The sequence below is a fragment of the Marmota flaviventris genome, chromosome 17, assembly GCF_047511675.1.
Source record: "Marmota flaviventris isolate mMarFla1 chromosome 17, mMarFla1.hap1, whole genome shotgun sequence".
Lineage (NCBI taxonomy): Eukaryota > Metazoa > Chordata > Mammalia > Rodentia > Sciuridae > Marmota > Marmota flaviventris.
In genome coordinates, this window is record NC_092514.1 from 11,222,151 (window position 1) to 11,246,671 (window position 24,521).

Consider the following 24,521-nt stretch of genomic DNA (forward strand, 5'->3'; position numbering starts at 1 on the left):
GAATGAAAACAAGTGAGAAACTCCCAAGAAGGAAACCACAAAAGCCACAGAATTTGAGACATCTGCCCAGGGAGTCGGGGAGCCCAGGCCCAGGCTTTGGGCCCACTGATTCTGGTAGCTTTGAAGTTGGGGGTGGGGGTGTGGAATCTGACAGACGACTCCTCCGTGAGAAAATGGAATAAACAGTCCACACCCTGCCATGTCAGTGAGGAGCGGGTTCATGTTTCACATGAGGATGTCCTACCGAGGAACAAAGGCCAGTCTCTTCCCAGCCTTCCTCCTCCAGCCCTAAAACAGAGGCACTGAAGGAACCGGGTGACACTCTGAAGAGCAATATGAATGAAAAAGCAGGCCAGGTGCAGAGCCAGGCCATGCTGCTAGACAGAGATCACCCAGCTCCAGTTCTAGAAACAAAGGGAGTGTGACCCCATGTGACAAGAGCCTCCTATTGTGCCAAAGAAAGAGGAAAATTCTAGTTTCATAATAATTTTATAAGTTAAATTATTTTTTCCATTATATTTTAGTTGTAGATGGACACAATACCTTTACTTTATTTATTTATTTTTATGGGGTGCTGAGGATGGAACCCAGGGCCTCACACGTGCCAGGCAAGCGCTCCACCACTGAGCCACAATCGCAGCCCCGTAATTTCCTAAGAATTTTTAAGCACACTTGGAGGTAGGGGACAGAGACGCAGTGGATGAGAGCTGTGACCTCTGACCACGGCAGAGAGCACAGAACACTGAGGGCAAGGGAGCAGTACTGTACGTTTTTAAAAGTCCATATTTAATATTATGACTTCATACTTAGCAGAGCTTTTGTTTCACAGTACATAGCCAACTTCAGGTGGCTGTCAACACATGCCTGTATTCCCAGCTAATGGGGAGGTGGCGGTCGTAATCCTGAGCCAAGTTCGAAACAAAACAGTTCCCCACTCCTGTACACTACTTGACTCTACATGAGCAATTTTATTACACAATAATGAAAACACTCAAGGCTGGGGTTGTGGCTCAGTGGTAGAGCATTTGCCTCACATGTGTGAAGCACTGGGTTCAATTCTTGGCACCACATAAACAAACCAATAAAATAAAGGTCCATCAACAACAACAAAAAAAATTTTTTTAAATAAAATACTGACTACTCCTTGTAAGAAAAGAAAGAACAGCTAAAATCTTCATATCCCATAACAGGAAGCCAACAGGCTATTTAAAGTGGATAAACCAAGAGACAATGGTTTATACATATTATGTAGAAACATGGAGGAAAATTCTAGCAAAAAGCCAAGAAAGAGTTTTTAAATATTTATAGAGAGGCGGATTAGAGGAATGAGAAGTTGCTGGTTTGTGCAAAATTATTAATACTATTTGACTCTTTAGATTATGAACTTGTGATGTGTTGGCCAAATTATTTTTTAAAGGAGAAGCAGAAGAAAACTCATAAATGGAGAAGATGACTAGATTAGAAGGGAAAATGGGAACTGCTTGGTTCCTCTTGGCATCAAAATGTGCAGTGCAGCGGGCTACGGTTGTAGCTCAGTGGTGGAGTGCTTGCCTGGCACATATGAGGCCCTGGGTTTAATCCTCAGCACCCCATAAACATGAATAAAAAAGTAAATAAAATAAAGGTATTGTGTCCATCTACAACTAAATAAATAAACAAATAATGGGCTTGGGGGGGTGGTGGTCGGTGTTGGTGTCGGCATCGGTGGGGGGGGGGTCGGCGGGGGGCGGTGTCGGCGTCGGAGTGGGGGTGGGAGCCAGGGTGGCGGCCTCGGCCTCGTTCCTGGCCGCCTGCGCTTCGTTATTCCCCCGAGGTAAGGCGGCGGGGTGGGGGGCGGTGTCGGCGTCGGAGTGGGGGTGGGAGCCAGGGTGGCGGCCTCTGCCTCGTTCCCGGCGGCGGCCGCTTCCTTATTCCCCCAGGTAAGGCAGCGGCGGGGGGGGCGGGGTGTCGGCGGGGGGGGGGGGGGTCGGGTTGGGGGGGTGGTGTTCGGTGTCGGTGTTGGCATCGGTGGGGGGGGTCGGCGGGGGGCGGGGTCGGCGGGGTGGGTGGGCGTCGGTGTGGGAGTGGGGGTGGCAGCCAGCGTGGCGGCCTCGGCCTCGTTCCTGGCCGCGGCCACTTCGTTATTCCCCCGAGGTAAGGCAGCGGCGGGGGGAGGGGGGAAGGGGGTCGGCGGGGCGGGGTTCGGGTTCCGGGGTGGTGGTCGGTGTCGGTGTCGGCATCGTGGTGGGGGTCAGCGGGGGGCCGGGTCGGCGGGGTGGGTGGGCGTCGGCGTCGGTGTGGTGGTGGCAGCCATATTGGCAGCCAGCGTGGCGGCCTCGGCCTCGTTTCCGGCCGTGGCCGCTTCGTTATTCCCCCGAGGTAAGGCAGCGGCGGGAGGGGGGGAGGGGGGCAGGGGGGCAGGGGGGTCGGCAGGGCGGGGTTCGGTTTCGGGGGGGGGTGGTGGTCGGTGTCGTTGTCAGCATCGGTGGGGGGCGTCCGCGGGGGGCGGGGTCGGCGGGGTGGGTGGGCATCGGCGTCGGAGTGGGGGTGGCACCAAGGGTGGCCGCCTCGGCCTCGTTCCCGGCCGCGGGTCGGCGTGGGGAGGGTTCGGGTTGGGGGGGTGGTGGTCGGTGTCGGTGTCGGCATCCGTGGGGGGGGTCGGCGGGGTGGGTGGGCGTCGGCTTCGGAGTGGGGGTGGCGGCCAGGGTGGTGGCCTCGGCCTCGTTCCCGGCGCCTGCGCTTCGTTATTCCCCCGAGGTAAGGCGGCGGGGGGGGGGTCGGGTTGGGGAGGTGGTGGTCGGTGTCGGTGTCGGCATCGGTGGTGGGGGGTCGGCGGGGGGCGGGCGTCAGCGTCGGCGCCGGAGTGGTGGTGGCAGCCAGGGTGGCGGCCTTGGCCTCGTTCCCGGCCGCGGCCCCTTTGTTATTCTCCCGAGGTAAGGCAGCGGCGGGGGGGTGGTTCGGATTGGGGGGGTGGCGGTCGGTGTCGGCATCCGTGGCAGGGGTCGGCGGGGGGCGGGGTCGGCGGGGTGCTTGGGCTTCGGAGTCGGCTTCGGAGTGGGGGTGGTGGCCAGGGTGGTGGCCTCGGCCTCGTTCCCGGCCGCGGCCGCTTCGTTATTCCCCCGAGGTAAGGCAGCGGCGGGGGGAGGGGGGAGGGGGGTCGGCGGGGCGGGGTTCGGGTTCGGGGGTGGTGGTCGGTGTCGGTGTCGGCATCGGTGGTGGGGGTCAGCGGGGGGCCGGGTCGGCGGGGTGGGTGGGCGTCGGCGTCGGTGTGGTGGTGGCAGCCATATTGGCAGCCAGCGTGGCGGCCTCGGCCTCGTTTCCGGCCGCGGCCGCTTCGTTATTCCCCCGAGGTAAGGCAGCGGCAGGAGGGGGGGAGGGGGGTCGGCGGGGCGGGGTTCGGGTTCGGGGGTGGTGGTCGGTGTCGGTGTCGGCATCGGTGGTGGGGGTCAGCGGGGGGCCGGGTCGGCGGGGTGGGTGGGCGTCGGTGTGGTGGTGGCAGCCATATTGGCAGCCAGCGTGGCGGCCTCGGCCTCGTTTCCGGCCGCGGCCGCTTCGTTATTCCCCCGAGGTAAGGCAGCGGCAGGAGGGGGGGAGGGGGGTCGGCGGGGCGGGGTTCGGGTTCGGGGGGTGGTGGTCGGTGTCGGTGTCGGCATCGGTGGGGGGGGTCGGCGGGCATCGGTGGGGGGGGTCGGCGGGGGGCGGGGTCGGCGGGGTGGGTGGGCGTCCGCGTCGGAGTGGGGGTGGCAGCCAGGGTGGTGGCCTCGGCCTCGTTCCCGGCTCCTGCGCTTCGTTATTCCCCCGAGGTAAGGCGGCGGGGGGGGGGGGGTCGGGTTGGGGGGGTGGTGGTCGGTGTCGGCATCGGTGGTGGGGGGTCGGCCGGGGGTGGGTGTGCGTCGGCTTCGGAGTGGTGGTGGCAGCCAGGGTGGCGGCCTTGGCCTCGTTCCCGGCCGCGGCCCCTTTGTTATTCTCCCGAGGTAAGGCAGCGGCGGGGGGTGGTTCGGATTGGGGGGGTGGCGGTCGGTGTCGGCATCCGTGGCGGGGGTCGGCGGGGGGCGGGGTCGGCGTCGGCTTCGGAGTGGGGGTGGCGGCCAGGGTGGCGGCCTCGGCCTCGTTCCCGGCCGCGGCCGCTTCGTTATTCCCCCGAGGTAAGGCAGCGGCGGGGGGAGGGGGGAGGGGGGTCGGCGGGGCGGGGTTCAGGTTCGGGGGTGGTGGTCGGTGTCGGTGTCGGCATCCGTGTGGGGGGTCGGCGGGGTCGGCGGGGTGGGTGTGCGTCGGCTTCGGAGTGGGGGTGGCAGCCAGGGTGGCGGCCTTGGCCTCGTTCCCGGCCGCGGCCCCTTTGTTATTCTCCCGAGGTAAGGCAGCGGCGGGGGGGTGGTTTGGATTGAGGGGGGTGGCGGTCGGTGTCAGCATCGGTGGTGGGGGTCAGCGGGGGGCCGGGTCGGCGGGGTGGGTGGGCGTCGGTGTCGGTGTGGTGGTGGCAGCCATATTGGCAGCCAGCGTGGCGGCCTCGGCCTCGTTTCCGGCCGCGGCCGCTTCGTTATTCCCCCGAGGTAAGGCAGCGGCGGGAGGGGGGGAGGGGGGTCGGCGGGGCGGGGTTCGGGTTCGGGGGGTGGTGGTCGGTGTCGGTGTCGGCATCGGTGGGGGGGGGGTCGGCGGGGTGGGTGGGCGGGCGTCGGGGTCAGAGTGGGGGAGGCACCCAGGGTGGCAGCCAGGGTGGCGGCCTCGGCCTCGTTCCCGGCTTCAGCCGCTTCCTTATTCCCCCAGGTAAGGCAGCGGCGGGGGGGGGGTCGGCGGGGGGGGGTCGGCGGGGGGGGGGTCGGGTTGGGGGGGTGGTGTTCGGTGTCGGTGTCGGCATCGGTGGGGGGGGTCGGCGGGGGGCGGGTTCGGCGGGGTGGGTGGGCGTCCGCGTCGGAGTGGGGGTGGCAGCCAGGGTGGTGGCCTCGGCCTCGTTCCCGGCCGCCTGCGCTTCGTTATTCCCCCGAGGTAAGGCGGCGGGGGGCGGCGGGGGGGGTCGGGTTGGGGGGGGGTGGTCGGTGTCGTTGTCGGCATCGGTGGGGGGGGTCCGCGGGGGGCGGGGTCGGCGGGGTGGGTGGGCGTCGGCGCCGGAGTGGTGGTGGCAGCCAGGGTGGCGGCCTTGGCCTCGTTCCCGGCCGCGGCCCCTTTGTTATTCTCCCGAGGTAAGGCAGTGGCAGGGGGGTGGTTTGGATTGGGGGGTGTGGCGGTCGGTGTCGGCATCCGTGGCAGGGGTCGGCGGGGGGCGGGGTCGGCGGGGTGCTTGGGCTTCGGAGTCGGCTTCGGAGTGGGGGTGGTGGCCAGGGTGGTGGCCTCGGCCTCATTCCCGGCCGAGGCCGCTTCGTTATTCCCCCGAGGTAAGGCAGCGGCGGGGGGAGGGGGGTCGGCGGGGCGGGGTTCGGGTTGGGGGGGTGGTGGTCGGTGTGGGTGTTGGCATCGGTTGGGGGGGTGTCGGCGGGGGGCGGGGTGGGTCGGCGTCGGCGTCGGTGTCGGAGTGAGGGTGGCAGCCATATTGGCAGCCAGGGTGGCGGCCTTGGCCTCGTTCCCGGCCGCGGCCGCTTCGTTATTCCCCCTTTTTTTCGTTGATTTTGGATATATATGTCCCCCGTGATGTAAAGATTGAGCAAGGAACCTTCGTGATGTGGGGAGCTTTGCCGAAAGTGCAGGTTGGATTCTGCTTTTCCTATGATGGCGGCTGGATGAATCTTCACTGCTGGCCGTGGAAAAGGCTAGAGCAGCTTGTTAGTTGAGTTTTAAATTTTCCATTGTTGTTTTTAAAGGTTTTACGTGCATAGAAGAGGAATGTTCACCTTAAATAAGCATATGAGCGATTAACAGGGTATGTTTTTCTTTGGGGAAGGGAATTTGGTAGCTCTGACCCATGTCAGTCTGTGAATATTTAGACGTGTAGTGACTTTTTAACATTTTTTCATAAATGTTATTTATGAAACATTTCATAAATGTTATTTATGAAACTGTTATTTACAGTTATGTTGTTAATACTCCTTGCCTTCAGTTCCCCGGCAAATCTTTTTCATGCCTTCTGAGAAAGTAGACAATTGATAGATTATCCAAGGAATGGAGAAAAATGTGAGTGGGTGATTTCGGACAATCCCTGAGAGCTGGCATTGTAAGATTCATCCTATCCCCAGTAATATATTCATACAATAAATGTGAACACTTTTGAAGACTTTTTATAGAGATACAATTTGGGAATGATATTAAGATAAGGAAAAGCTGTTGATTGATTTCTTAGATTAACATTTCTTCCCTCTTCTCTTTTCTCTTTAAAAAAGTTTTCCAAGTGATAACTTCATCAAATGGCCAGTGGTAAGCAAATGTCCGATGATGACAGCCCCAGCACCAGCAGTGGCAGTTCAAATTCGGACCAGGAAGACCCTGCTGCTCCAGAGCCTGAAGATCATGAAGAAAGAACCTTCTGCCACCCAGCAGAAGAAGAGCACCAAACTCTCTAGCAAAACCACTGCTAAGTTATCCACTAGTGCTAAAAGGTAACATTGTCAGGTTGTCTTCCAAGCAATTGGATGCTTTTATTTTTACATCAAGAACAATACTCCAGAAATACTTCATGACCAATTTTATTTGTACTTGAATGAATTGTCATCCTTTAGGGGGACATGAAAACGTCCTCACTAAAATTATGCTTCTAAGCAAACCTATTCTGTACTTTGGTAATTTCAGGAAGAGTCCTAGAGACTGAATTCTCATCCTGACATTTTAAGGAGTTGGCCAGGAAAATTTGTGAAACTGAATTAGATGGTACATTGGGGATGTTTCCTTTTGTGAGTTATACTCTTGAGTGAAATTAGCACATGTCCACGTGGGTGTCAGTCCAGGCATCTGTGGTGGCAGCTTCATAAAAGGAAATGTGTCACTTTTCATGAAAGGAAATGATCAAAAAAGTTTATATTTGCTAAAAATGTTGAATGTCAGGCCTTGGCTTTTTTTGAAAGCAGATTTTAAATTTGCTTAGTTTTACAAACAAGTCTTTAAATCCTTCATAATAGGTATAATTTTTTTGTAGTTATAGTTATCCCTCCTTGTTCTTGTGAGAACAAATAAAACTGAAAAGTAGCCATTAACAATCTCAGGAGTCACTTTGCTGTTAAAACTTTGCACATCTTTAAAACTCGTGGATGTTCTTGACATAGTAGTGAAAAACAACAGCAGGAAAAAACACTTTGTTGGTTGTAAGTGAAAGATTATTTGTTTCCTGCTGACTTTTATTTTCTATGATGGCAAAAAAATCCATCAATGGGACTCCATTAGTGATAGTGGTTGTATTGAGTAGAACTCTTGTATCAAACATAAAATGTACCTATAGCATTACCTAATGTTGATGTTTTGTTGTTTTTCATTGATCACAACTAAAAGAAAAAGAAAATATAAAAACTGATCAATTATTGCATTTTATTCATGTTCTTATTTTTCTATACATTTTCACCATTAATCAAACATTAATGAACTTGAGAATATTATATTGAATAGCAGCAGTCTTTGAAATACTTTAAAATTCTTCTCGGTGTGTTGTAATCTTGTGGAGAGAACAATAAACAACTTTTGGAAACATTTTAAGTTTCAAGAAAATCAGAGAAATGCTCTTTTTCCCCTTACCTCAAGGCCCTCTTTCCTCCAAGAGTATGAAATTTACATTTACGGGCTGTACCTAAGATCAGAGAAAAGAAATGGTTAAGTAAGATTGCTAAAATAGTCCTTGGAAGTTTTTCATTGGTAAAGGTATTTGTAAATTTTAAACTTTTTTTAAAACAGATAAAATATTGACAAAACTATTAATGTGCTCTTGCAATAGCTTTGTAATTTTTACCACACTAAAAGTGGATTTGAAGTCATTGTCAAAAATATTCTAGTGCTTTTCCTCCTTCTGTTTTGTCTCGTTTGTATATAAGCTTGAAAAGAGAATTTCTTTGGTAAAAAGAGTTTTAAAGTAGATTTTATATCCTTTTGTTGAGTAGTAGTGGAGGACTTTCTCAAATCAGATGTAAATGACTTACCTATTTACAGTAGCAAGTGAGAAAAAAGCTGAAATTTTCTGTTAAGGAGTTTGGATTATGCCTCTGAGAACAAAGAGGAAGCAGCCATGTTAGCATTACTGAAGGCAAAACCAGCCTTGCATTTACCTGCATGATGGTAGAGGGCATTCTGATTTTCTGGTTATTCTGTAGACTGTCTCAAATCCTTTTTGTCTGTTCCTATTTCACTAACAGAATTCAGAAGGAGCTAGCTGAAATAACCCTTAATCCTCTCCTAACTGCAGGTAAGAAACAAATTTTGTTATTTTGATTTCTAAATTGTGGAACGATATCAGGAGATTAATGTATTATCCTTGTATGTAGGTGCAGCAGAAGAGGCTAGCTAGCTATGTTTGCTTCCTTAAAGCTTTGCAAGTTCTTTAAACAAAAATTGCCTAGGTGAATTAAGTTAAATTAGGAGAAAATACTCTTTAGCATGTATCATATATTCTGTACTTATGAATATACTGATCTTGTGCTTCTTGCTGAGATTTGAGTGGTGTTGATTTTTCTGTGGAATACATTTATTCACAAGTATTTTGTAGAAACCTGTACGGTTTTAAGTTTTTAAGTTAGTGCTTGTGTGCAATCTGAACTGATTTTCCAAATTTAGAAATTGTTGAATATGGTGTTACAAAATGTAAAAGCATTAAACAGGAGTATAGTTGTTTCTGTTTGATTTATTAAGTAACTTGCCTAAAGGACAAATTTTATGTGCTAAGCTATGGTTGTAGTTGTTATTTTCTAGAAAACACGTAGTTGGAATTATTTACATTTTAAGCAAATATCCTAATGACTTGGGAAAATTCTTAGCAGTAAATTAATTGGAATTGTGAGAAGAATCAAATTCAGTGGAACTCAGAATTTAAGATTGGTTGACAAATTGTATTAAAAGTAGCTGGTTGATTTTTTTCATTTGTGTCTTATATAGTGTTCTGTTTATTTTTGAATGGTGACTGTATGGTTGACAAAATTTATCAAATTTAGAGAGCAATATTATAAATAAATTGCATAGAAGTATGTGCTCAAGAATGAGAGGGGAAGGGATGCTAGAATTAAGGCAGTGCTATGATTTGATATAAAAATGTTTTGGTGTTTAACCTGTGTTTTTGCTACAAATTGTGTTTGCTCATGTTAATCAGCACCATCTCTGAAGTCTACTTGAGACATAATAAGGAATAATCCATTTGCTACTTATTGTGTGTGTTAACCACATCCCCAGATAAGGGGGATCTGATCCTGATTTATCCAGTGAATTAACAGTTTTCCTTATATTTGTAGTTGCAGCCATTTCAGTTTAAAAAGGAGACATGAATGTGAACTAATTATAAACAGAGTGGTATGTCAGATCTCAAAATATTACTTAAAAAGTATACTGTTCAATAGTGTAGCCACTAGCCATATTCTGACTATGGACCAGGTTGTTGTGGTTAGTTGAAAATGTGATATGCTGAAAGTGTGAAATGCATACTGGAATTTGAAAACTTAGTACAATTTGTAAAAGAATAAATATTTTGAAGATATTTATTACATCTTGAAATAATATTTGGCATGTTTAGTAAGTGTTTTAAAAATTGTATTTTTTATCATTTTAGCATAGATATTAGAAAATTCAAAATTACGTGTGTAACTTGCATTATAATTTCGTTGAACAGTATTTCTTTAGAGAAGAAGTAAATCAGTATTTCTTTTAGCCTTCTAAATGGTGTGTCAAATCTGTACCATTTAGGAGGTCAAGTTAAATTTGTTCTGTGGAAGAATCACTTAACTTTCAGAGTATATTCTGATAATTTCCATTACGAAAGATGTAAAGATCTGTTAATTTAAAACTCACATGTCTTAAAGTTGCATGTCAGGTCAAACGTTTTTAAGGGTTTCTGTTGATTTTCTGCAAATGGCTTAAACCAGTGTATGAATACACATCTAGAGAACATAGTAGACATATTGAATGCTTTCAGAGCAGTAATGTACTGGTACATTTGGTAAAGGAATGTACTTTAAGTGTTTAACCCAGGACTGTTTCCACAAGGTCACAGGATTATTTTAGATGGAGTAAAATAATCTAAAATAATACTAATATTTCTGTGAAATAGTAAGTTTCACTTATCGCGTATTTTTTCTCTTTACATACCAGATTTCATTTAAGTTCATGAAATAATGCTTAACATTTAGTGATTTAACTAGTGAAGCAGTAAAACTTTGGGCTTGCTTGTGCATAGTAACATGGAATACTTATGTCTATTTTCTTTTGTCACAGTCTTTGGTGACTGTTGGCTATTGAAAAGGACATCTGTTAACTTCTCTAGTTCTTTAATATCTGAGTTTCTTTGTGGCTGCGTAAGTGATTCAGGAAAAAAAAAACAAATGTAAAATACAAGTTTCTTAGGAAATCAGAAGTTGTTTCTTACTACTTTGGGGAGAGACTTTTTTCCATATACCTCATATGTAAAATAATGCAGATGCTTTTGTGTGTCTTTGGATTCTTCTGGGTAGAAGGTTAGTTCTTGTAATTTTGATAGAAAAGCCTAAATTTGTATTGTGTTTTTGCTTTCATGCCAGAAAATGCAATAGATTGTGGTATTATATTTCATTTAACTCATAGCTGCATAAATGAGAATTTTAGCTTTATGGTAGTTGTATTATTTAGATTTGTTAATTTATGTTGTAATTAAAAATGGGATTCCACAATCATAAGTACATTTAGAATTTGTGGGTTAATATTGCATGAGACCTTTGAAACCTTATGCTTGCTACTTCCAGGTGCAATTATTTAATTATGGCTTTTGGTACGGTGTGTGTGTGTGTGTGTGTGTGTGTGTGTATGTATAAACTTGTCAAAGTATGTGACAGTGTTAATTATCCCTCAGGGAAGAAATGTTAAGTGTATCTGGGTACATTCAGGAAAATGTTGAATGAGATATAGGAAAACCAGAATTACTTGTACTAGGGAGATTTGTCTTAAATCTCGTCTTTTGTTTTAATTAATTAATTTAATTTCTTCCCTTTTCATGAGGTATAAAAATATAACCAAAACCCATCAGGACACATTTTATATGGCTAAAAATTCATGCTCTCATGAAAATAGGGAAGAGTTTTTCTGATTTTTCTTGAAGTTCTCAAACACATCTAAATAGTAGATAGAAAAGACAGTGGAATGAGATTGCCATCATTACCCTAAGTACACATGTAAAGACACAACTAGGGGCTGGGGATGTGGCTCAAGCGGTAGCACACTCGCCTGGCATACCTGGGGCCCCAGGTTATATCCTCAGCACCACATACAAAAACAAAGATGTTGTGTCCGCGGAGAACTAAAAAATAAATATTAAAAAATTCTCTCTCTCTTAATAAAAAAAGGCACAACTGATGTGACTATACTTTGTGTACAACCAGAGATATGAAAAATTGTGTTCCATATGTGTAATATGAATTGTAATGCATTCTGCTGTCATATATAACAAATTAGAATTAAAAATAAATAAATTTTTAAAAAAATGGGAAAATTAGAAACTAATATCGTTCCATGCTGTACATATCACTTCCCTTTCTCAAGTACAATCTGGCACAAAATGTGTTGAGAAGAGATTCCCCTCCAAAGGAAAAAAAAAATCCACTGGGGTTGGGGATATAGCTCAGTTGGAAGAGTACTTGCCTCCTACGCACAAGGCTCTGGGTTCAATCCCCAGCACCACCAAAAAAAAAAAAAAAAAAAAATCTATGATATTACATCCAATTGCATGAAGAAGATTTAAAGAGCCACATAACCATAATGAGAGCACAAAGCACACAAAAGTCTTTCTAGATTCCAATCTAGAAAAAAAAAAAAACATATCCCAAGGGAGGAGAACAATGTTCTTGCAATTACTTTTCTCTAAGGAGTATCTTAGTATGGTGATGAATGACCTTCCCCCTCTCCCCCAGCACTGAGGATTGAACTGAGAAGTGCTCTACCACTGAGCTACATCTGCAGTTTCATTTAATGTTTGTTTTGTTTTTGTTTTTCTTGAGACAGAGTCTCACCAAGTTGCCCAGGCTCTCCTCAAACTTACCATTCTCCTACCTCAACCTGCTAAGTAGATAGGATTATAGGCATGCACTGTTGTACTGGCTACAAATTATGTTTTTAAATCAGGAAATTGTCATTTAGAGAATATTATTCCCATGAGTCCTTTCTGTATAAATTACTATAGAGCAAGCTTCACAACCAATTGAAGAGACGTTATCATTAATAGGTTATCCTATATTGTAGTTAATTGTATGGAAAAGAAACAATGTAGCAAAAATGAAATCATAAAAACAAAGACATTTCACATAGTAATGTAGATTAAAATGTCATCCAACTATAAATTCCCCCAAAATGCATGGACCAAGATCCTACCCAAGATTGAGACTTGAGGAAGGACTGACTGTATCCTTTAAAGGCACAAACTCATTTTTTCTTCTCTTTGGTACCCTGTGCCACACTGTAAAGAAGCCCAGGCTATCTTGCTGGAGGGAGAGTCCATATGAAGAAAGCCCCTGACATATGAAAGACCACATGGAAAGGGAGACTACATGAAGCCAACAGTCAGCACCTTAGTTCGGGACATAAAAAGCCATTTCAGATCTTGTAGTCTAAATCAGGCGTTCGCTGTATGAGTGAGCCTAGGTGACACTAGAGCAGAACCTTGGTTAAAGTCTTGACTTACAAAATTATGAGAAATAAAATGGTTGTTTGTTTGGTAGTGGGGATTGAATTCAGAGGCTCTCGACCACTGAGCCACATCCCTAGCCCTATTTTGTATTTTATTTAGAGACAGTGTGTCACTGAGTTGCTTAGTGCCTCGCCATTACTGAGGCTGGCTTTGAACTTGCGATCCTCCTACCTCAGCCTCCTGAGCCACTGGAATTACAGGTGTGCACCACCACTCCCGGCAAATGGTTATTTTTTTAAAGCTACTAAATTTTGGAATTTTTAAAAATATAGCAATAGATAACTAAAATACTGTTTATTGATGATTTGCAGGGCTTTTATTTAATGACCAGTTTTATTAAAGAATACCCCATTTATTTCTACTGTGATCAGAAAACAAACTGAAATTCAATATTTAAAATTTTTTGAAACTGATTATTTTGCCAAGAATATAACCTATCTTGCAAATTTCCATGAGGACTAGAAAAGAATATATATTCTGGAGTTGTTGGGTATTGTCTGTCAATGTCAATAAGGTTAAGATGGTTGATAGTTTTGTTCAGACTCTTGTGTATCATTAGTGATTTTTTTATAGTGTTACTATCAGTTATTAAAAGGGTGTTAAAAATTCAAAGTATGGATTTGTCTCTTCAGTTTTGTCAGCTTTCATATATTTGGGGCATATAAATGTTTGGTTGTATGGTGTCATGTTTCTGTGTTCTTAAAAAACACATTATGGTATTATGAAATGTCTTTCTTATTTCTTATAAAACTCTTTATCTTGAATTTAAATTCATCTGATGTTAGTATAGCCTCTGCATTCTTATTGGCTTACTATTCATGATGTATTTTTATCTATTATCTATTTCTTGTTTTCGTTCTATTCATATTTTTATTTAATTAAATAAAATTACATTAAATAAAAATTAAATTTTATTTAATTTATCCATTTGCTTTTAGCTGTATTGCTTTACATTATTGTTTTAGCAATGTTTCCAGGAATTATGAAATGCATTCTTTAATTTATCACAGTTTTCATAGTTTAAATTGTGATACTTTCTCACATCTCCCCAAGTCTTTTGTGCTTTGTCGTCATACATATTACAGCTGTATACATTTTTTACCTTAGTCATGTTTCCAAGAAATTAAAAGAATAAATATGTATACATATTGTCTTTTATATTTACCTACATTTTACTATTTCTAGTACTTTTCATTTCTGTTTATGGTGCATTGTCTTTAAAAATATCTACCCCAAATTCTTCACATTCCTGTATCATGTTGCTTCTCTCATTATGAAGTAATATCTATTTTCCTACCTGCTGAGTCTGGGCTGGTATTTTGTCTTGTTTTAATGAACAAAATATATTTTTGGTGAAAGTGATACCATGTCAATCCTAGAGATCCTTGGGAAGGTGTATACCTTCTACTTTTATCCTCTAGGAATCCAATCAACAAATAAAAAATTTTAGAATGACTGAATGACTAAAAGCATTTGAGGAGAAAAGCCTGACCCAACCAGTTGAGCTAGCAGACATGTAAACGAAGCTATTTTGTCAGTTCTACCTTTGGTTAAACAATCCCTGCTAAAGGAAACCACATAAGCAGTAATAAATAACCTACAGCAAAGGACCCATCAGGTTATGTAATGCCAAATTATAGAATAAGGAGAAATAACAAAGAATTTTTATTTTAAATCATTAAGTTTATTATACAGTGAACTAAAACACACAGTGCATCTGTTTCTAGCTGGTGGATCATCTCCTTTTATCCTGAAGAGGTTCTTTTAGCATTGTTCATAGTAGAGATCTATTGGTATTGAATTTTCTTACTTTTTATTTATTTGAAAATGTCTATTCTGCTTTCAGTTTTGAAGAGTATTTATCCTGGATTTGCAGTTTTTGTCTTCTAGCACCTTAAACCTTTCCATTAACTTTAACTTCTCATTTCTGATAAGAAGTCAGCTATTATTTTAGTCATTTTTACCAATGCATAACACACCACTTTTTTCTAATTGCCTTCAAGACCTTTTTCCTCCTAATTGATTATTTACAGTTGACTCTGATGCATCTAGATGTGATTTGCTTTGTAACTAACCTTAGTATCCACTGAGTTTCCTAAATCTGTTAACATCTTTTTTGTTAATTTGGGATAATTTTAGCCATCATTATCTTAAATATTTTTTTCTGTACAACTTATGCCTCTATTCTTTTAGAAATCTAATTATATGTATGTTAGGTCACTTTGTACTGATAGTAACCACATCTCTATTTTTTTCTTTCTGATTTTTAGACCAGATAATTTTTATTGGTCTATCTCCAAGTTAACTTTTTGTTGTTTTTGCACTATACAATCTGATGATAGATTTGTTTCATGAATTTTTCATTTCAAATACTATACTTTTTATTTCTTTTAAAAGAAATTTTTCATTTATATAGTGACACCCATATCTACTTATTCATTATGATTAAGCTTTTCTTTAACTCCTTGAAACTAGTTATAAAAACTATTTAAATTTTTTTTTCTGCTAATCCTAACATCTGGGTCAGCTCACGGAACTTTTTTTATATGTGATATTTTCTCTTGTTGTTCTCATTTTTCTATCTTCTTTGCATTCTGGCAAAATTTAATGATATTCTACATGCCTGTAATCCCGGCGACTCAGGAGGCTAAGGCAGGAGGATCAAGAGTTCAAAGCTAGCCTCCGCAACTAAGGGATGCACTTAGCAACTCAATGAGACCCTGTATCTAAATAAAATGCAAAAAAAGGGCTGAGGTTGTGGCTCAATGGTTAAGCACCCCTGGGTTCAATCCCTGGTACCAAAAAAAAAAATTTTTAATTATATTCTGGTCATTTATAGATGACACATCATAGGAAGTCTGGATTATGTTGTCTTCCTATAAAGGATATTCTGTTTTATGTGTCATACAGGCTAATTACTGGTAAATTGTTTTGATCATATTAGATTTGGTATTATTATTATTATTATTATTATTATTATTATTTGGTACCAGAGATTGAACTCAGGGTACTCAATTACTGAGCCACATCCCCAGACCTATTTTGTATTTTACTGAGAGACAGGGTCTTGCTGAGCTGCTTTAGCACCTCGATTTACTAAGGCTGGCTTTGAGCTCGTGATCCTCTTGCTTCATCCACCCCAGTCACTGGGATTATAGGCATATTCCACCGCGCCTGGCTAGGTTTGGTATTTTTCTTTTTTTCCATATTTCATGGTGCATTATACTTGTACATAATGGTGGGATTTGTTGTTATGTTTTCATACATATGTACAATATAGTGATAAAACTTAGCCAATATCTTTCTTGAGTATTTCTCTTCTACCTGCTTTCCTCTCTCCCCTGATCCCTTTCCTCTATTCTACTGATCTCCCTTTGATTGTCGTGAGATTCCTTTCACACACACACACCTTTCTTTTCCTTTTTCCTTTCTGGCTGCCACATACATTTTTAGCATGAATCAATTTTGGTTTCAAATTTAGGTCTACCATTTTCCCTTTACTCTTTTGTGTGTGGTTCTTTTTGCTAAGGCTTATTTCTGAACTCTCAATTAAGTACCTGATATACTAGTGAAGCTGCTGCAACCTGACTCTGCTGGAAACCTAATTTCTTCCAACATTGCCATTTAGCATCATCTTCAGTCTCCTTTATAGCAGTCAAACTCTGCTAAGCCTTAAAGAGTCTCATCTGGTACATTCATATCAAAAATGAATTTCCTCCAGGCTTTTAGTATTCTCTCTCTAACACACACACACATATAATCACATTGCACACACCATACATAGCTCAGACATTCTTGTCCACAAAATTCCAACCACTATGATAATCTTGCACTTTGATAATTTTCTCCTTAACTCAGTATGACCACCATCTTACTTGAGCTTCATCCCCCTAATTAAGTGTGTTTTGTGCACCAGGCCTACAGTCATGTCTGAAATTAATACCTGAAAATGTGTTTCTAGTTTTATACTCTTTTGTGTCAGGAAAACAAATCCAGTACAGTAGATCTATAATAGTTTCAAGTAAAAGTACTAAATTACTTATATCCTTGCCCATCAATAGTGGTAGAGACACTTAGGTGAACTTACATAGAAACTGCAACATCTTACATACTCAACAACAATTTCATTGCCCATGGGACCCAAAATTAATTGAAAGAGTAAACCCCAAAATGGATATCTGAAAAATAAACTGGTCAAAATCAGTAAGGCAATCAGACTTAAATAATCATATATTTTACCAATAGCACTAGCTTAAAAGTATGGGTCTAAAATAACTAGAAAAATACAAGTTAATGGCTAGAGTCATAAAAGTTTCTATTACAATCCAATAGGCAGTCTGTTATGATGCTTTAATATTATATGATAGTTGTGAAATGATTACAAACTAATAATGAACATAATCTATTTGCAGATGAAAATGTTCTTCCCTGTATTATCTACAAAGTTTAGACCTCAAAATGCCCTGGAAAATAAATTTCTTAAGTCTCATCAAAATGAGCTGCCAGGTTTTTTCCTACATTTGACATGACACAGTGCCAAGATTTCTAGTCCTGAATACACACTTTCTATAGGGAAGAGACATTTATCTTGGCAACTAACAGATCATTTATCTCATTTCATACAGCCAATTTTAGTTGTAAGAAAAGAAATGTTTATGTATTTATTCTGCTGACTTTAATCTATAATCTAATCAGGGATCAACAAACTTTTCCTGAAAAGAGACTGATAATAAATATATTAGACTTTGTAGGCAAGTCTTCATTGCTACTCAAGTGCCAGTGTAGCACAAAAACAGCCTAGACTGTGGGTAAATAATATAAGCTTCTGTGTTCTAATAAAACTTTGTTTACAAAAGCAAGTGTTATTGTTGGGCACCTTGGTGTGCTTGCAACTACTCAGAAAGCTGAGGCAGGAAGATTACTTAAGGAAGGAAGGAAGCAAGGGAGGGAGGGAGGGAGGGAGGGAGGGAGGAAAGAAAGAGAAAAAAGCAATAAAGAGAATAATGAAAAAAAAAAAAAAAAACAGTGTCAGGCTGACAGCTATGATTTGCTCATCACTGTTCCGGAGTATTAATTAATGTTTATGCTCACAACAGATGTTTGGCTAGGCTGTATATATACATACATACATGAAGGCAATTTTGTTCTTTTTGTTTGCTTTCTTTTATTTTTTCCATTTCTTTGTTGATACATTACAGTCGTAAATCATGGCAGTATTTGTCGTTACATATTTCCACATGCACAATATAACACTACAGTTTGGCTAATATCATTCCCCAGTATTTTCCCTTCACTCCTCCCTCTCCTGGTCCCTTTCCTACACTCTACTGATCTTTTGATTTTCACTTTTCTTTTCCTTTTTCCTCTCTTGCTTCCACATACGAGAGAAAACATATGCTCCCTTGACCTTATGAGTTTAGCTTATTTTGTGTAACAAGAGTGTTCTCAAGTTTCATCCGTTTTCCAGCAAATGACATAATTCACCTTTATGGCTGAATAAAGCTCCATTCTGTGTATATGCCACATTTTCTTTATTTATTCATCCTTGATAAGCACCTAGTTTGGTTCCATAGTTTGGCAACTGTGAATTGTGCTGCTATAAACATGGGTATGCATGTACTACTCTAGTATTATGACTTTAATTCTTTAAGATAAACATTGAGTAGTTGTATAGCTGGGTTATATGGTGGTTTCCTGCCTAGTCTTTTGAGGAACCTCCATACTGATTTCAATAGTGGTTATATTCATTTACAATCCTATCAACAGAGAAAAAAAGTGTCCCTTCTTTTCCACATTCTTCTAGCATTTATTATTTTTCATATTTTTTTAAGTAGTTGGACACAATACCTTTATTTTTATTTATTTATTTTAATGTGGTGCTGAGGATCGAACCCAGGGCCTTGCACGTACTAGACAAGCGATCTGCTGCTGAGCCACAACCCCAGCCCCATATCGTTCATATTCTTGATGCCTGCTATTCTGACTAGAGATAAAAGCTCACTGTAGTTTTGATTTGCATCTCCCTAATTGCTAATGATGTTGAACATTTTCATAGATTTGTTGTCCATTTTTATTTCTTCTTTTGAGAAGTGTCTGTTTAATTCATTTGCCCAATTAAGCTAGGTTATTTGAGGTTTTGATGTTAAGTTTTTTAAAGTTTCTTATATAGTCTGGATATTAATCCTGTGTCAAAAGAGCAGTTGGCAGGGCTGGGGATGTGGCTCAAGCAGTAGCGCGCTCGCCTGGCATGCATGCAGTCCAGGTTCGATCCTCAGCACCACGTACAAACAAAGATGTTGTGTCCACCGAAAACTAAAAAATAAATATTAAAAAAATTCTCTCTCTCTCTTTAAAAAAAAAAGAGTAGTTAGCAAATATTTTCTCCCATTCCGTAGGTTCTTTCTTCATGTTACTATTTGTTTCCTTTGCTGTGCAGAAGCTTTTTAATTTGATGCCATTCTGTTTATTAACTCTTGTCATTATTTTCTGAGCTTTAGGAATTCTAATAAGAAAGTCATTGCCTGTACCTATATGCTGGAGTCTCAAACCTATATTTTCTTCCAAGGATTTGCATAGTTTCTGGTCTAATTCCTGGGCTTTTGATGTCTTTCAAGTTTGTACAGGGTCTAGTCTTATTTGTCTACATATGGATAACCAATTTTCCTGGCACCATTTGTTTAAAAGCCTGTCTTTTCTCCCAATATGTTTTTGGCACCTTTGTCAAGGATCAGATGACTGTTAACTGTGTTGGATCTTTTTCTGTGTCTTCTCTTCTTTCCCATTGGTCTGTGTATCTGGTTTTATGACAGAGACTTGCAGTGGTTATTTCAATAGCTTTGTAGTATAATTTGAAGTCAGGTATTTTGATGATGCCTCCAGCTTGCTTTATTGACTTATAATTGCTTTGGCTATTTTGAATATTTTATTCTTCCAAATGGGTTTCAGGACTGTTTTTTCTAGTTCTGGAAAAATGAAATTTATTATTATTATTAGTATTATTTTAAATTTATATGACAATAGAATGCATTACAATTCATATTACATATATAGAGCACAATTTTTCATATCTCTGGTTGTATACAAATTATATTCACACCAATTCATGGGTATTTTGATGGGAATTGCATCAAATCTTTATGTTGCTCATAAAATCAATTTCAAACATATACAATCATATTAGTAGTGATTTTAGTGTCCAAAAAGAGATCTACTAAACAATAATTACTAGGCTGGTTTGGTGACTTGTAGTCCTAACTACTCAGAAGACCAAGCCAGGAGGATTGCTTGAGTCCAGGAGTTGGAGATCAGGTTAGGCAACATACCAAGACCCCCATCTTAAAAATAATAATAATTACTGATGTCAAAACACATCTCAATCATTATGATAGTCACTAACTCTTCATTGTTTTCCTTGAAACTCTAATATACAATTAGTGAATGTCAATTTAGGACTAATTGTGCTGTTTTATAGAGGAGAAAGCTGATTATAATGGTAAATGAAATCAGCTAGCATGAACTGATTTGTGTTTATTTAATTACAATTATCATGCTGATGACTCTACATATTAAGTCTCCACCTATAGTCCCCTAGGTGCTAATTTTAAAAACATGAGTTTTCATTAAAAATAAGAAAAGAAACCCCTCCATATGCATTTCAATAATTCAAATTGTATCATAATTTGACTATTAACACAAAGGAAAATCAATGCAACTAATTCAGATTTAAATTTAAGATTACACAGTGCAAAAGAGGAAATAGTCTTGGAAAGGGAAGTAGAAAAATGTAAGATCCCTCTTAGAGGTCAGAAAAAATAAATTCAAAAATGTGATTTTTTTAAAAGGTAGTGTTAACTTGAAGTGAAAAACAAAAAGCAAAAAACCTTTGAAGCAAAGTCAGTTGTGTTTACAAGGGCCTTTGGTTTTTTTGATGTTTTAGTGCTTCTGGTTTTTAAAATGTTGATTTGTGGAGGATGGGCACAGGGGATTGAATCTAGGTGCTTAACCACTGATCCACATCACCAGCCCTTTTTTACATTTTTTTTTTTTTATTTTGAGATAGGGAATCCATAAATTACTTAAGGCCTTGCTAAATTGCTGAGGGTGACTTTGAACTCAAGATCTTCCTGCCTCAGCCTCCAGAGCCACTGGGATTACAGTGTGCATCATGAAACCGGGCCTTAAATGTTGATTTTATAATCCTTTCTTTTTAGCTGATAAGAGAAATTACAAAATACAGAATACTTGCAAACTACAAAATATAGGATACTTACAACTAAAGGTGCTTTGTTAAATGATCAGAGTTTAACTAAAGTTTCAAGCAGTGACTCTCAAACTGGGAGAGTGATTCTAGTCTTATCAAGAGAAGTTTAGAAATGCCTGGGGGCATTTTGTTGTTGTTTCACCATGACTGAGGAAACTACTAACATTTTTTGGCCAGGCCCATGGATAGTATATAACCTTCAGCTAGTAGGAACAGTCCAAACCAAAGTACCAATAGAGTTCTATCAAGAAACCCTGGTGCAAAGAAGCAATCTACCAAGGTCTCTTACTTAACTGCAAGGAAAACACAGTTGCAGTTAAGTAAGAGAACAGAGCAGATGCCTGGTGCAGTGCTGCATGCCTGTAATCCCAGTGGCTCTGGAGGCTGAGGCAGGAGGATCGTGAGTTCAAAGCCAGCCTCAGCAAAAGTAAGGCCCTAAACAATTCAGTGAGACCCTATCTCTAAATAAAATACAATGTAGGGCTGGAGATGTGGCTCAGTGGTCTAGAGCCCTTGAGTTTAATCCCTGTTACCAAAGAAAAATAGACCACCCAGGTGACTTGTTTGTACCAGTAGGTCTACCTAAAACGAAAAGGGATTTTATGTGATCAAATTGTTTTATTATCCATTTAAATATAATTCTTTATTTCTTTATGTTTGTCAAGAAGTAAATATATTTAAGATAACAATGAAAAATAATAAAAGAATGACAAGTATAGGAACCTAATGATGACTTACACTTTTTGATTACAGACTTGAGATTCATCTGAAATGACAATGCAATCCCTAGCTATTGCAACAGAAATCTTAACCTCTCAGTGAAAAAAAAAAAGAGGGATGTTGAGATACCTTCAATCATCTTTTCTCACTTCTGCGTAAGTACCAAGAGAGGTTGGCCCAAAATATTTTAAAACCTAACACATACTTTTAAACTTGACTTTTTTTAAAATAAGTGCAAGTATATGGTATGGCCTAGTGTTAATTTACAATCCCTACTTTCTTATGCTGTGACTGTCTTTAAATGTGCCCAGTTTGAACTGAGATGTGCCATAAGTCAGATGTCAAAGACTTATTGTGAAGAATGTAAAATAACAGTTATATTTTTATTTTGATTACAAGTTAAAAGAATAACATTTTGAATATATTGAATTATGTAAAATGCATTATTAAATGAAGCTCGTCTGTCTTTTTAAAATATGACTTCTAGAAAATTTAATTTACATGTAGAGTTAATATTATATTTCTATTGGTGGTTCTAAGGGATCAGTGAGAAATAAGAGAAAGATCATGTTCAGATTCTCTATTTCATCATTTGGGTTTGATGTCATTCACTGGTCCTCTTATGTATTCCAAACCATTTCAAATTTCATGTGCATTTGGGTAAGGCTGAGCTTTCATACTAATCGCAGAGAACTTACTTTCCCATGTATGTTTGTTCAGTGTCCCCCACTGAGTATAGTCTTCATAATAGTGATTATGGTCCTGTTTCTAATTTTATTTTATTTTTTTAAAGAGAGAGAGAGAGATAGAGGAGAGAGAAAGAGAGAGAGAAATTTTAATATTTATTGTTTAGTTTTTTAGGCCGACACAACATCTTTGTTTGTATGTGATGTTGAGGATCGAACCCGGGCCGCACGCATGCCAGGCGAGCACACTACCACTTGAGCCACATCCCCAGCCCCTGTTTCTAATTTTATACTGCATGCATCAATTAAAATGCTGAAGATTCAGGAGGGCTTGCTTTGCTTCAATGTATGCTCTGGTAGACTATATGTTATCCCGAAGAACATATTTTCTCCTCCACTCTCCCTGTCTCCTCCAAGAGGTGCTTGTGATCTTCCAAGCACACTTTGGGAGGATGTTATCAGCCTTACTTTGTTTCAGTGAGAAGAGAACAGTTTCCAGAGTAGGCACTATCTAAAAATGTCTCCTTAGTGATGAAAGCATTTATTGCCAAGACTTTTGTTGCTTTGTCAATTGTCTATATTGGCTGTAACAGCCAGGATTTTGCTGTATAATTATTTAAACCACATAAATGGGCAATCTTTCATATATTATCTCATTTTCTTCTTAAAAAATGAACTATAAAATTTTTAACTTTGACCCATATTTGTATAGATGAAATATCTGAGACTCAGAAAATTTAATGATTTGCCTATAGTCACACAATTAGACTTTTGACTCTTACTACAATCCTTTTGGCTATATTCCTTACTTCTGCTGTTGTTCCGGTAAGGAAGTAATTTATATTTCTGAAAACTAAATGGATAAAGCCCAACAGTGCACTGTGGAAACTGAGATGTACAGGCCACATGTCCCCAATGTCTGTTCTGCATTTATTTCAACACACCAAATATTTGACCTCCATAGAAAGAATGCCAAGGTAAATTAGGCAGAACCAGAAACAGGAACTCATATACATGCCATATATTAGTGGCAATTTCAGATGTTTGAGTTTCTTTCTTTGTACAGTTGAAAGTGGAATAATATTTGTCAGGGCTAGACAAACAGTAGATGCTGGCAGAAGACCTTGCCTTGTATATGACTCACTTCCATTAGTACAGTACACTTCGACATGACTTTTTAATTGTGGGGAATGCCTCAGCCCTACTGGTCATGCCCAGCCTAAACCTCCATCTTCCCTGGATTTAAGGACAAGATACTTGTTTAAATTCCACTTAAGTTATATGATCCCTTTACTTAAAGTCTAATACTTTCTGCATTTTTATTCAATTAAGTCTAAATCCTTATGCTTGATTTTCAAGGAATTTCATAATCTGACCTAAGCACACAAATATGTCTTCCTTTATAGAATCCTTTCCTCTTAGCAAAATGAGGTGTCCTTACTGTCCTTTAAACATACTTCTTTCTGCTGAGTCTTTCTTCTGCTGTTTAATTCACTTGCCTTTTATTCTCTTTTTAGAATCTGAATCCTATGTACTTACCCAGGTCTAGCTCAAATCCCAAGACTCATCTCTTACTTTTAACTCTTTAATGTTTACAATTTGTACCAAAATACATTTTAGCATTTATTTTGCGGCAGGGTAGGGCCCTTGCCACCCTCCCATTACACTAACTCTTACCAAGGAGGAAACTGGTGTTACCAAGAAAGACCTATTTATTTTTTTAGGAGTTCCCACTCTCGAGATTATAATGAGGAGCTAGAATCACCTCCACCCTTGGAGATAGATCCAAGATTGGGGTCCTTAGGCACAGGTGTAAAGGTTGATCCATTGCCTAAACCTCTTACACTGGCACAGAAGATGATGTACACACACACACACACACACACACACACACGCCAAAACTCAGAGAAGAAGGAAGGAAGGGAGGGAGGGAGGGAGGGAGGGAGGGAGGGCAGGGAAAGAAGGAAGGAGACCCTTTGAAATCCATTGAGAAATGATACTGTTCTGGTCAACCTGACAGAAAATGGATATTTGTTGTCATTTTCTGACTTACCATATTGTGACCAAGCATAGTGCTTTTATTTTTATTATTTTTTTATTAAGACCTTTACTAGGATTC

The 24,521-nt window shown here is 41.3% G+C and overlaps 3 protein-coding genes across 8 annotated transcripts in view; 1 reads left to right on the forward strand and 2 right to left on the reverse strand.

The window, feature by feature from the left end:
• Positions 1-1,800: 1,800 nt before the first annotated feature.
• Positions 1,801-4,389, reverse strand: LOC139702430 (basic proline-rich protein-like). The gene is made up of 3 exons (XM_071603528.1): positions 3,746-4,389; positions 3,236-3,529; positions 1,801-3,085 (listed from the first exon to the last, which is right to left on the reverse strand). Exons 1-3 carry the CDS (start codon positions 4,387-4,389, stop codon positions 1,801-1,803), a joined length of 2,223 nt encoding a protein of 740 aa, XP_071459629.1.
• Positions 4,390-5,553: 1,164 nt separating this feature from the next.
• LOC139702335 (transport and Golgi organization protein 1 homolog) overlaps positions 5,554-24,521 on the forward strand; it is a 75,587-nt gene continuing 56,619 nt past the window's right edge. For 2 of the 6 annotated variants that reach the window (XM_071603275.1, XM_071603276.1), the window contains exons 1-3: positions 6,008-6,503; positions 8,238-8,287; positions 21,750-21,871. The gene's annotated coding sequence lies outside the window, so the exon portion shown is untranslated. Of the gene's footprint in view, positions 5,831-5,958; positions 6,504-8,237; positions 8,288-21,749; positions 21,872-24,521 lie in introns of those variants that run through there. The other 4 variants (XM_071603271.1, XM_071603273.1, XM_071603274.1 and 1 more) reach the window with 4 other exon arrangements.
• LOC139702336 (axin interactor, dorsalization-associated protein-like) overlaps positions 19,644-24,521 on the reverse strand; it is a 68,521-nt gene continuing 63,643 nt past the window's right edge. Inside the window, exon 4 of the mRNA XM_071603278.1 lies at positions 19,644-19,698. Within this exon, the coding sequence (XP_071459379.1) occupies positions 19,659-19,698 (40 nt within the window). The 3' untranslated portion in view covers positions 19,644-19,658. The remainder of the gene's footprint in view (positions 19,699-24,521) is intronic.

Coding starts and splice junctions, on each gene's coding strand:
- LOC139702430 (XM_071603528.1), bottom strand. CDS start 4,389: ATGCTGACACCGACCGCCACCCCCCTCAATCCAAACCACCCCCCCGCC. Junction 3,530..3,745: donor GCGCAGGAGCCGGGAACGAG/GCCGAGGCCACC, acceptor GGAATAACGAAG/CGGCCGCGGCCGGAAACGAG. Junction 3,086..3,235: donor ACCACCACACCGACGCCGAC/GCCCACCCACCC, acceptor GGAATAACGAAG/CGGCCGCGGCCGGGAACGAG.